This window comes from Labrus bergylta, chromosome 13 (assembly GCF_963930695.1).
Source record: "Labrus bergylta chromosome 13, fLabBer1.1, whole genome shotgun sequence".
Lineage (NCBI taxonomy): Eukaryota > Metazoa > Chordata > Actinopteri > Labriformes > Labridae > Labrus > Labrus bergylta.
Window position 1 is genome coordinate 9,367,109 of NC_089207.1, and position 12,735 is coordinate 9,379,843.

The 12,735-nt window shown below is 37.1% G+C and overlaps 2 protein-coding genes across 3 annotated transcripts; one reads left to right on the forward strand and one right to left on the reverse strand.

Annotated features, from left to right (window-relative positions):
• Positions 1–2,813: 2,813 nt before the first annotated feature.
• Positions 2,814–6,368, forward strand: pdcl3 (phosducin-like 3). The gene is made up of 6 exons (XM_020649175.3): positions 2,814–2,968; positions 4,144–4,261; positions 4,465–4,555; positions 4,752–4,895; positions 5,199–5,407; positions 5,772–6,368. The coding sequence occupies exons 1-6, from the start codon at positions 2,963–2,965 to the stop codon at positions 5,915–5,917; spliced, it is 714 nt and encodes a 237-aa protein (XP_020504831.2). The 5' UTR covers positions 2,814–2,962; the 3' UTR covers positions 5,918–6,368.
• Positions 6,369–6,774: 406 nt separating this feature from the next.
• Positions 6,775–12,244, reverse strand: nms (neuromedin S). Of its 2 annotated transcripts, none has more exons than XM_020649146.2 (7): positions 12,062–12,244; positions 9,653–9,699; positions 9,026–9,082; positions 8,372–8,398; positions 8,228–8,284; positions 7,870–7,944; positions 6,775–7,045 (listed from the first exon to the last, which is right to left on the reverse strand). In XM_020649146.2, the coding sequence occupies exons 1-7, from the start codon at positions 12,132–12,134 to the stop codon at positions 7,016–7,018; spliced, it is 366 nt and encodes a 121-aa protein (XP_020504802.1). In that variant the 5' UTR covers positions 12,135–12,244; the 3' UTR covers positions 6,775–7,015. The 2 variants fall into 2 exon arrangements, with proteins under 2 accessions (XP_020504802.1, XP_065818532.1); XM_065962460.1 differs by having other exon boundaries at positions 8,204–8,284.
• Positions 12,245–12,735: the final 491 nt, after the last annotated feature.

Below are 12,735 nucleotides of genomic sequence, written 5' to 3' on the forward strand. Positions count from 1 at the left end.
GTCTCTTAGTGTCCTATCTGGGACATATTATCAGTAATGATTTGAGTTATGATGATGATGATGATGTGCAGCGTCAGTGCTGCAAACTGTATAGTCAAGCTAATATGCTGACACACACATTTCAAATGTGAACAGACAACATTGAAACAGAGCTTTTTAGAGCTGTTCTCCGCTGTATACTGCTCACTCAAATGACCAAGACGGACGAGTGCGAGTCAAATGTTTGTTACTAAAAATGTCTGCACATTTCATGCTGTGTTGAAAAATGTTATGTATACATTTATGTGTTGATGAATTCTGAATAATGTTTCGTAAGGCTGTGTGGGTTGTGCAATAGTGTCACGGTGTTCATATATGTTTTTATATTATCTTACCTATGTAATCTTGTCTCTCATGCTGTGTTTTTGCAGATCTTGTGCAATACACAGTGTTGTGTTGTCTTCCATTGGTATATCAATCAATCAATCAATCAATCAATCAATCAATCAATCAATCAATCAATCAATTTTTATTTGTATAGCGTCAACTCATAACAAGTGTTATCTCGAGACACTTTACAAAAAGCAGGTAAAAAGACCTTACTCATTGTTATGTTACAAAAAACAGGTAAAAGACCTTACTCATTGTTATGTTACAAAAAGCAGGTAAAACACCTTACTCATTGTTATGTTACAAAAAACAGGTAAAAGACCTTACTCATTGTTATGTGACAAAAAACAGGTAAAAGACCTTACTCATTGTTATGTTACAAAAAGCAGGTAAAAGACCTTACTCATTGTTATGTGACAAAAAGCAGGTTAAAGACCTTACTCATTGTTATGTTACAAAAAACAGGTAAAAGACCTTACTCATTGTTATGTGACAAAAAGCAGGTTAAAGACCTTACTTATTGTTATGTTACAAAGACCTGGCCTATCCATCATGAGCACTTTAGCAAAGCAGCAAAAGTTACAGTGGTAAGAAAAAACTGCCCTCTTAAAAAGGCAGAAATCTTCGGCCGGATCCCCGGCTCATGACGAAACAGCCTTCACAGGTCTAGACCGGCTTGGAAAGGGATAGGGGGAGAGATGGGATAAGATGCAGGAAGAGGGATAGGGAGCAAGGGGGTGGGGGGAGGCAAGTCGTCTATCAACAATCCAGTGGGATGTTTACACGTGGATGTGTTTTTCTTTGTATTTATTTATTGATTTGAGGGGAAGCAGTTGGATGTTTGGCAGCATTGTGAGTCCAAGACAAATTTCCCAGAGGGGACAATAAAGTGTATTGTATTCATTGTGTTTCTGGAAACACTGGTGCAAACGGCTCTTTGTAATTTAATCACTGATAACTTGTGAACTGTAGTGATTTTATCACTTTGTTGATGTCATGTATTTTTATTTATTGTACTTTTCTTTATGATGATATGGACCTACATGGGTCTGAAATAAATAAAGTAAGTCAAGTAATGACAAAAAAGTGTCAGATTTACTAGAATAAAAAGACCAACATGACCTGAATAGAAATTGGGGCTTCTGCTTCCCCAAGGCCAGTTCAGCCCAGTTAAGTAAACAATCCTGAATGGTGTCATCCCAGCAAGAAATATCAACAAATAGTCCTTTAATTATAAAGACTGACCAGTGCAGTGTGAAGTATCGTCGACGCAGTACTTGTAAGTAAAAAGCAGAAGGAGAAAAAAAAAAGGAAGTTAAGCAAGTAAAACTGGTGTGAGCTTAAATTAACTAGAGACATCTGAAGATGGAGGGCAGACAAACTCAGACGACTCAGAGTCCTGTTAGCATGTAGTTTAGTGACTCGAGAAGTAAAATAACAGAATCTAAGTTAACGCCTCAAACATGTTTTGTCTACCCACACTACTTTTATTGTCTTTTATTCTTCATATATTTTTAACTGTACTCATTTGGCACTTCAACTATACAATTAGACAATCTGCCTGTTGATCACTTTTATTCCTTTTATTTTGCTTTCATTCTTGTCGACCTTTTGTGTTTGCATTTAGTTGTTTTTTTTGGCTTTTCGTTGAATTTAAAGTCCTCTCTCAGTTTGCTCTGACTGGCCTGATTGTTCATTTGATCATCCCTTGAGTTCCTGCCTTTAATTTGTTTGTTAAGCAATTCTTTGTTTCAAAAGGTACTCTATAAATACAGTGAATGTTATATTATCATTACTAGTCTTTATGCATGATATGTTACTAAGCTTATAGTACCTTTATATAAATGGTTCCATTAACTTTCTGTTAGTATTCTGTCAGCATTTGCATATATTTTGATGCATTTCAGGGCCATTATTTTACATTTCATTTGGTGTATTTTTTACTCAATTAGATCTAAAACTATACCATTTTTTTTTACCATCGACAAACTGATAATGTGTAGAGATTTTACTCGCCATAAATTATATGAAGTTTGCTTAGTTAAAGAAGAAGTCTAAAGAAATGTCATGATAATAAGAATAATTTAACAATTTAAAAGGATGTCTAGTAAATGGTTTAAATGATCAGTGTGTGTGTGTGTGTGTGTGTGTGTGTGTGTGTGTGTGTGTGTGTGTGAGTGTGTGTGTCTGTGTGTGTGAGTAACAGCACCTGTTAAGTTTCCACAAATGGAATGCTGCGCTTCAGCTCCTTTTATGGTTACATCGAGCGTCAGACGGAAATCTGTGTCTCTATTATTATGGTCCCCCTTTTTTTTTTTTTAAAGCAGGTGTTCCGTGTCTTTCTAAACAGACATTACCAAGCCATAACGAGATATTAAAAAAATGTGAAGTGTGATACATTTTCTTAACCTGACATATGGACTGCTAAATGAGGTTTATTTAAACTCTGGACGTGTTGTATATTTTTCTTGGGGAAGGGGGGAAGTCAAGGGTTTCTGTTTCGTGCCGGACTCGGCCCGTCGGCGCTCCTTCTGTTTCCGTGTCTGGGAGGAGAGCAGTAGTGTGATTCGAGAGGAGGATTTTATCTGTCAAAATGCAGGTCCGTAACGCTTTATTAGTCATTTAAACGCCGTGTTTTACTGTAGTTGAATGATCCTATTTAACAAGGGTTGATGTCGGTGTTGTAGACTCAGGTAAATTCGAAGCAGAGGTTTTAAAGTTAAAAGTTAGCATGTAGCATGGCGTTAAAATGTTAGCTGTACTGTAAACCAGGTCAGGTTTTAAATTCCCCTTTAACATTTAAAAGGTAGTACAATATTTTAAAAGTGTTGTGAAAACACATTTATATATATTTTTATTTTAATGATGACTATTGCTTTAATGGATTTTAAATAATTAAAAGGAAAATATAGTTAGTGAAATCTGGATAATCTGCTGATGGTTTTGTCTAGTTTTTATGTTTCAGCATTAAATATTTATTACAGCTGAGCAGTATATCTATTGATCACAACAAGAGGTAGTAAAGGAAACAAGAAGCTCACATATTCACCTTTATTAGTTCTTTATTCTGTATGATCATAGTCTGCAGCTATTAATTAAGAGTTTGTCCCTCAGTACCCTCCTAATAACAGTGTGTTGATAGGAAGGCAGGAAGTTGTTGTATGTGAATGATGATCTTAATATGCTTTGCTTTGTATGGTCCTTTTTATAAGGTAGAAATAAGCAGAAACATCTTTAGTTAGTTAGTTGATTTAAATTTGTTTTTATTTCTGTTTTATTTTTCTTCCTGTAGCACTTAAATATTTTTTAAGGTGCATTACAAATTAAATGTATTATTATTATTATTATTATTATTATTATAGTGGATCAGGGACTTTTTTGCATGTATTCACTCTTTCTTTGAAACGCTGCCTCCAGATCTCAATATACTCATTTATAAGCATCTGATTTCACTCAGTGTCACTCTCGTGTTCAGATCCTCAAATACTGTTTTAAGTCTTTCATTTAAAAAAAAAAAAAAAAACAAGTTACTGTGTAATTTTACATTATTGTATTTTTTATTATTTTTTTATTTATTTAAATGATGTAAATATGTTTGATCTGTTTTTAACTTCTATTTTTTATTTTTAATAGTCTATTCCCGTCCCCTGTTTTCTGGAGCTGCTGTAATGCACAAATTTCCCCCACGGGGGATCAATAAAGTTTATCTTTATCTTCATCTTTATAGCTGAATGAAACTCATCATAACAGTACATGTTTTTGTTTTCTGCTCAGGACCCGAACGAAGACACAGAGTGGAATGATATCCTGAGGAAGAAAGGTATTCTTCCTCCCAAAGAGACGCCTAAAGATGATGAAGAGGAGGAGCTGGCACTCCAACAGCAGTCTATCGGTAAGAGAGACAGTTAGGGATACACTGCATCCTGAAACACGGGTTGAGTGTCACCCAGTTTATTCTACATTTTTTAATTTAAATTGCAGACGAAGCAATCGTGATCATGTTCATTTTAAATACAGTTTAATCTGCTTCATTTGTCCTCCGTTCAATTTATCACTGAGGGTAAGATTATATATTTTTTTGTTTTTCGGGAAAAGTTAAAACATATGAGGACATGACTCTGGACGAACTGGAGGAGAACGAAGATGAGTTCGGTGAAGAGGACGAGGCTGCCATTGAGATGTACAGGTAAACAGAGATTATCTATAACAGGGTCTTGAACAATGAGAGACTACAAATCCCTGGATTATGAATCATTTTAAAACATTTGTTATAAATTCCTGTCAAAAAATCCTCCAAATCCTCCTTCAAAAGAGGTTTTGGACTTTAGACTGAAACAAATTCACTGTTACTGTACACTGATATGAGATGTTTCTCCTTGCAGACAGAAGCGTCTCGCAGAGTGGAAGGCAACTCAGATGAAGAATGTGTTCGGCGAGGTGGTGGAAATCTCAGGGCAGGACTACGTCAAGGAGGTCAACAAGGCCGGAGAAGGCATCTGGGTGGTGCTGCACCTCTACAAACAGGGGTAGGGTTTGCAACAAAACTGCACACTTGTAGAAGTTAGAAACTGTGAAGGCCTACAGAAGTATTTTACATCTTCAACTACAGATAATATTGAAGTTAAGGTTGTGATATCTTGATGTTGCTGGGTTGAGAATCATTTTTTTTGTATTCTGGCCTTTCACAAAAGAAAACTTCGAAGCCAACACAGCTGCTTTTAAGTCATTTTTTTTTTCAGTATGTTTAAGCTTTTTGACATGCCACTCAAACTAGTTTAAGTACCACATGTTTTCCTTCATCCAAGTAATGGTTTTATCTCCTTTCCCAGCATCCCTCTGTGTACCCTCATCAATCAGCACCTGAGCATGTTAGCCAGGAAGTTTCCTCAGACCAAGTTCCTCAAATCCATCTCCACCACCTGCATCCCCAACTACCCAGACCGCAACCTGCCCACCATCTTTGTCTACTTTGAGGGAGAGATGAAGGCACAGTTTATTGGACCACTGGTATTCGGGGGCATGAACCTCAAAGTTGAAGGTAGGATGTTACTTTCTCAAGAAATAAATGGCAGCAATTAAATCTTCAAGGCCACCAGAATAAATGTGAAGTAATGCAGACATGACTGTATGTATGTGTGACTTTTTAAAGAATTGCATAGCCTTTCTGTTAGAGAAAAATACATGTATTTGGACATTTAATGATTCTTCTCGAAGCGGGCTATACTAACTTTTCATCACATACTAATATGTAGAATGGTTGAGCTTGTATATAGGGAAACATGGCCCAAACTAAGATCAATCCTGTAATTCACTGATGTTCTAATGTTCAGCTATTGGTTCTTAACTCCAGTGAAACAGTACAATTCTGTTCATGTTTTATTTGTCCTTTCTGTCCCATCCAGAGCTGGAGTGGAGGTTATCAGAGTCCGGGGCTGTAAAGACAGACCTGGAGGAAAACCCTAAAAAGCAAATTGAAGACAAGCTCATGTCATCGATCAGATGTTCCATGCCTACACGAAAGGACAGCGACTCGGAGGACGAGGACTAGTAGTGAAAGAACAAAACCTGCCACTCCAAAACAGAGATTCCTCGTGGTCGCTTCAAGGGGAACAACCTGAGGAGTTTAAAATACCATGTTTTGACTCTGAAACAGGTCCTCAGTCCTGCTCGAGGGCACTGGGACAAACACTCTGCTGGAGAGAATCAAACCCTGTTGATTTAAAGTGCAGCCTCGTGTACCTTCTGGGAAAACCGCCAAACAGTCACTCTTTTGTCATAAAAAATAAATGTCCAACTCCACCAACAAAAGCATCGAAGACAAATTTTAACTTTTTTATTATGTTTCATGATAATTATGTCACAAAATGTACATGTGCATTTAAATCTGCTGGATTAAATGTGAGTTCATCTCTTTGCCACAATAATAAGTGCCTGTTTTCATGGTTTCTTTTTTTAAGTCTGCGTCAAAGCTGTTTATAAAAACAACCCCCACCAAGTGCCTTGATGTTATTTTTTTTACACCCACGTCTCGTGCAACAGTGCCAACATGACACAGTTGTGCTGGGGAGCAGTTCACATTAGGGCCGATATTGTTTTATTGATACTGATATTGGGGAGGGGAGAAAATCTGATATGTCTGCCAATGTATTTCTTACATCTATCTTTATCTTTAAGATGTATGATGAAGACAAGAGGGTCACTCAACTGGAAAGTAATCGGCATGTAAGTGCAGTGTTTGACTCTCTGGAGAGTGATGATGCTTGTTGTAATCCATATAGCACACTCTGCTGGTGACATAGTTAAATACAATGAACCTCAAATTAAATGCTGTTTGACAGGTGAATAAATCGAGTAATATCAGTGCATATCTGTGATAAAATTAGCCAATACAGATAGTCACTGGATATGCTAGTATCGGCCGATAAATCGGTCGGGCTCTAGTTCACATTAACTTTGGAAGCGGGAAGACGCATGGCAGCCGTGGCAGTGCACTTCTATTTTTCCATCAGGACAATAGTTTAAAAGTTTTCTGTTTTAAAAATAAAAACATAAAAAATGTTTGTCCATGTGGGTTTTTGCTCCACCAGTCGATGCCTGCTGGTCTTCTGTTAATCTTGATTTTTGTCTCGTTTTGTAGACTCTTCTTCTACAACATCCCCTCCGGCAGACCACGAATCTTTTTCATTAAGGAGAAAGACAGATCAGTGACAGCAGAAATCGAACCAAATAGGATTACTGGCTCTCTCTATCACTTTCTCACTTCTTATTTGCTACCTTCTAACTTCATGCAGAAACAGCAGTGGAAGCTCATTTTCATTGATTTAGTCTGTATTTTTTCACTGATGTTAAAAGTTCCTGCTCAAACAACTTTCTTCTAAGGTGATGTTCAGAAATAATGATCAACTGAAGTTAGATGTGTTTGATTTCTGGTCATTTTAAAGCTGATTCACTAGACTTATTTTATTTCACTAATACACATACCAGAGGTGGAAATTTGCCTTAGGCTCACCATATACATAAAACAGTATAAAAACATGCAGGCCGTCAATAACACTGACAACAGAGCAGCTATGTTAACACATTAAAATCAGTTTATATCATGGTTCAGATCTCATCAGTCATAAAACTCTTCTGCCAACCAAGTAAAGAAAAACTGTAGTTGTCAAACAACCACTCAACACACGCTAACTGTTCTGATCCAATGTGCATACATTGATTTAAAACTTATCCTCGGATGGTCCATTTACAGGGCCTTTCAGGGGCCCAACCTTTTCCGTGGGAGGGCCTACTCTCAGGTATCTTTAATAAATTAGATATGTAAATTATCCCTAGTTTGAAATGCAGCATTATAACCGAGTGTTATTTGTTTGAGATGTCGCTAAATCTTTGTTTCTGTTTTGCTGTAGTGTTTAACATTTGCATGAAACCGACATCATCTATCAATGTTTTAAAACAAACAGCTGAAAGTTAAGAATGAGTATGTATCTTAATTCGTCTTACCAAAAGTAGAACTTTCTTATTTTTCCTCTTGGACAGCTTGGGGGAAAGTCGCATCAAAGGATGAACAGAATGAGACTGGAGGAGGAAAAAGAGGAGAGTCAACTTTAGAGGAATAAATATGACATGAAATGCTTTTATCTAAGTACTGTTCCATATTGTGACGGTTTATGACCTTAACTTAACACCAGGATCAGACCTGTAATCACAATGCGTCAAAACCAGCTGCTTATTGATAAAGACTGATGAAAAAATGTGATGGACTCAACGCATTCAACTATAAGTTATCACTCTTTATGCTGACATTTCCACATAGTGATGGAGAAGATTAAAGTACCGTTGGTGGTTTTATTCTGCTCACCTCCAGCTGCTGCAGAGGGCCCACAGAGTTGCGAGCTTTAGAGTAATGAAACAGGAACTGGAAAAAAAAAGAGAAACTCAGAAGGTCAGTGACATGCTGCTAGAAAATATAACATACAGAGAAAGACACTCTCTTAATACTTACTCTTTTGAAAACATTCTGGGCCTGCTCCTGTGGGGAAACACATTTTAACATGAATAACAGATTTTAAAATCACATTTTACAACACAGAGATAAATGCTCAGTTTTAAATTTGCTCTCCTAGTGACATCACAGTGGGATTCTGGTAAATAAATACCCCCGCTCCCCCCCCCCCCCCCCCCCCCCCCCCCGGTATCTCCACCCATGTACTCCACCCCCAGCTTAGAGCTTTTGCACATTTTTATTGTTGCTACAGAGTAGTGATGTCTACTGGGAAAACTCAGGGGGGAGGGGGCTCATTGCATTTAAAGAGACACACACACCAAAACGGAGCGTTCTGAGAGAGCTGGTTTATACAGGGTCACAAACCTCCTCTGGTGCTTGATTCATGTTATATTTTGATCAAAGCACAGCACAGATGTTTCATTTAGACCACAGGGGACTGTATGAAAAGGTGAAAAAGGGGTATAAGATGTCCTCTTTAATTGTATAAGGATATAGGTGAACTTACAGGTCCATGCACTGTGGTCTTGTGGTTATAGTTGTTGTATTAACCTGTGTGGTTTGTCTTTATCTAATATAATCCTACAATGTAAAAAAGAAGAACAAGTAATTGTTTGTTTTCCTGTTAAAATTGTTTTCAGGGTTTCCACTTACCTCGTTCTGTTGTCCCCACAGGACATCACTATAATCACCACTTTGAATGCCTCGAACCTGCAGACAAACAGCACTCTTATGTCAATAGATAATGGCAGTGAATGCAACACAACACACCAAGAGAGGAAACATGGACGTGTTTTTTTTAAGTAATGAGCCTGCAGGTCAGACTGTTTGTGCTTTAATCCAAACGTGACAGTCAGGCCCAATGTATTTCTCTCACACTGCAGTTTATGCAGATCTGTTTCATTTATCTCTTTCATGTGTTAACTTTTTAGCAGATCCAACTTTAGGTGGTCATAAGCAAATTATGTGATTGTGATTATGTGAAGCTCGACCCCAGTGTCTCTCTCTCTCTCTCTCTCTCTCTCTCTCTCTCATCCCAACCATAATTAACACTAACATTTCAGTCTTTTTTCTGTTTTTCTCCACAACATCCCACACTTCATGATGCCACACATCCACATTCACACTACTGACTTTCCTGATGGACACACTCCATGTTTGTCGTCATCATTTCATTTGTTTACTTTCTCACAATAATTGAATTATTACTTGCAGTTAACTCGTTTCCTTCCCATATTTGTCATGGCCCTTGAGCCAGGTAATGACACAATGACTCCTTACCTTTCTGAATGCTATCCCATCGTCCCATCCATTGAAGGGTCTCGAATCTGAGTGAAGAGCACAGGAGAGGACTTGTGAATGTGCAGCATCAACAGTTTTGACACGTTATAACAATTTCCTTTCATCATAATAAAAAATAAAAAATAGGAGAACTCATATCTGTTTATATATCTATCTATCTATCTGTTGTCCCTGGGCAGATGGCAAGAATAAAATATAAATCAGCCAGTCGTGCACACTAGCCCATACGCACTCGCTTATGCACATTTCATAAATGCGTGCACCCCATGTACAGAGGCTACAGTCCTCGAGAGCAGACGGCCAAGGTTGGAATCCGACCTGTGACTCCTATCCCGCATGTCATTCCCCACTCTCTCTCTCTCACCGGTTTCTGACGCAACCCCCCCCCCCCATAAAAAGGAATAACTGTACTTCTCTGAAATCTTTCAGTATTAAAGCTTACTACAGTGTTGCTGACGTGCCAGGATGTGAGAAGTGATTACCTGACATCTCTCCTGCTGAGAGGGCAGCTAGACCAGAACCTGGTTTTTTATAAGTGACAGTGGTGGCAGAGATGAAATGCAGTAACTCATGCAGCTTATCATTTTGAGGTACGCGTCGTTAACTTTTACTATTTGATATAACACTTGACTGGATATGACTTTATTTCAAAGGGAAATGATTGTTTCCTTCTTTCACAATTACTTCGTGATTTTAAGCATAGTCAGCAATGCAGTATAAAGAAACAAAGACATTATATTCAACCCCTCACCCACCCCTACTGACATGTTAATAAACATCCCTTCGTCTCTCTACAAATCTATTTCGCAATTTAAAGTCTGTGAAAACGTAAGACTATATATCCAAGATAATGGAACCTCAAAACTACATACATATGATGTGCTTACACATACACACATACAGTATCTACACTCACACATACACATAAACCAAAAGTTACATATTTCCATATCCTGCCTTCATCAACTTCTGGGCTTTACAAGGATTGTTTCCTTCACTTCATATTTATCGTTATCTGTCATTCAGATTTGTATTTTACATGACAAATTCAATGCATCTTCATAGATTAACGACGTAAAACTACACAAAGTTATTTTCATTAAATGCATTTTAGATGTTTTTTCTTGATATTTTATAATAAACTTTAAATATTTCTACTTTTGAAAGGTTTTTGTATGATTGTAACCCGTTACTATCCACCACATAGTTGTATAAATGTTTATATGTTTAAACATGAATTAATTAATATAGTAATGTGTAACAGTGATAAGTGAGTAATAACCAGCAGGTGTATGTATGGGCTATCCTCTCACAGTTTAACTTACTTTGTAAAGAAGAGTAATCGTTTTTTAACGATTTATCAATTTACATGCAGAACTAATAATTTACCGAATAGGATAATTGATCTTACAGTCTGTTTTTGTGTAGTTTATAGGAATGCAGGGTTACTGACATACACCTCTTCACCACAGATACTTACATGTCTTTACATAACATTTAATTACATAACACCTTCACGGCAGCAGGTGTTTCATTTAAAGATTTGGTCCACATAATTTGTAGCTCATTTTAAATAAAGAATCAAATAAGTGACACAAGCTTTAAGTATCTTTGAGGACTGAATAGGGCTTAATTCTTCACAATATGGCACATCATTATTTGTCCTTAAACATGGTTTAAAAAAAAAGATAAGATATGATATTTATTTTCGTGTGGAGGAGCTCAACGTTATTAAGATACAAGAAGGGAGGAAAAAAGGATGCAATCGCTCTAAATCATTGCTTTATGAGAGTTTAGGATAGGTAACTCCTTATGTGGTCTGAAGTTAAGGTTTCAGACAAAAAGCATTAGATATTCATTCAGTGATCATGAATCTCAGTTCACGGCTACATTTGGAAACGAAATCAATATTTAAATATAAAAACTACCTAAATCTAAAATGCTTAGTTTGTTTTTTAATCACTTAAATAAGAAAGCAAATAGAATCATTACTTTAAGATTCAAGTTAGAGTGTTTGGAGATAATGTTTTAAGCTTTTATGGCTTTTTAATTAAACTTAGGCTGCATTAAGCACGTTAGTCATATTTTAGTGAAACCCGAAAACTTGATAATTTAATTTTCTTGATAATTTTTGGTATTTTACCCAGATTACAATACTAAAATGAGCTGTCATTTTTAATTAGAAAGTAAATATTTAAGTTTAAATGTGTCTTTTTTTCATAATGAACTGGTGCTTTCATAAAGAACTCCCGAGGATTTCCAGGGGAAACTCGTTCAAAGCGACCCACAAACACAACGAACACAACGAAGAGATGAAAATAATTAGACAAAATTAGATTTTTTTTTTTTAAACGTAATTTAAAATCTCTGTTTAAAATATTCACCCACCTGCTGTGCTCCAAGATCCAAGAATCCAGAGAAAACACAAAAGAAAAAGTTGTCGTACAGTTGGCAGAGACATGATCCGTGTAGGTAACGATCCTCTCTTACTCCTCTCTGCTCGGTTCGGCTCGGTTCGGTTCGGCTCGGCTCGGCTCTCCTCGTATGTCAGCTGTGTGGTCTAGATGCCTCGTGCCCTCTGCCCGCAGCAATTTAAAAGCACACACCCGCTCCCATAAGCAGAGGTGACCAATCACGCCTCCCTGCTCATCAGCACACCCACATGCGCAAATCCAACGCACCCCCCCCAACCCATATCTTTTTGTATTACACACACAGACTTATTTCCTGGAATCAAAGTGCACTGGGAATACTGGGCTACACTTTTGATGCAATCAGGGTGCTGATGTCATATGACTGGACTCTCCTCCAGCATCAGATAGGAAATGATTATAACTAAAACAGCTAATGAGTTACATTTTTGAAAAGCTATTTTCTGACTAAACAAGTTTTTCTTTCAAATGAGCAAATTCCTTTCTATTGATCCCTTTAAATGTTCTGTTTATAACCTCTTTTTGGGGAACAATCTAACCCTTTATTATATACACAGATCAGCCATAATATTAAGACCACCTTTGCCGACAGATAAATCCTCTTCATATTCGTTCGGAGACTTTCATTGA

Coding starts and splice junctions, on each gene's coding strand:
- pdcl3 (XM_020649175.3), top strand. Junction 4,262..4,464: donor ACTCCAACAGCAGTCTATCG/GTAAGAGAGACA, acceptor TTTCGGGAAAAG/TTAAAACATATGAGGACATG. Junction 4,896..5,198: donor CTGCACCTCTACAAACAGGG/GTAGGGTTTGCA, acceptor CTCCTTTCCCAG/CATCCCTCTGTGTACCCTCA.
- nms (XM_065962460.1), bottom strand. CDS start 12,134: ATGTCTCTGCCAACTGTACGACAACTTTTTCTTTTGTGTTTTCTCTGG. Junction 8,285..8,371: donor CCCAGAATGTTTTCAAAAGA/GTAAGTATTAAG, acceptor TTTTTTTTCCAG/TTCCTGTTTCATTACTCTAA. Junction 7,945..8,203: donor GCAGAATAAAACCACCAACG/GTACTTTAATCT, acceptor TTCCTCCTCCAG/TCTCATTCTGTTCATCCTTT.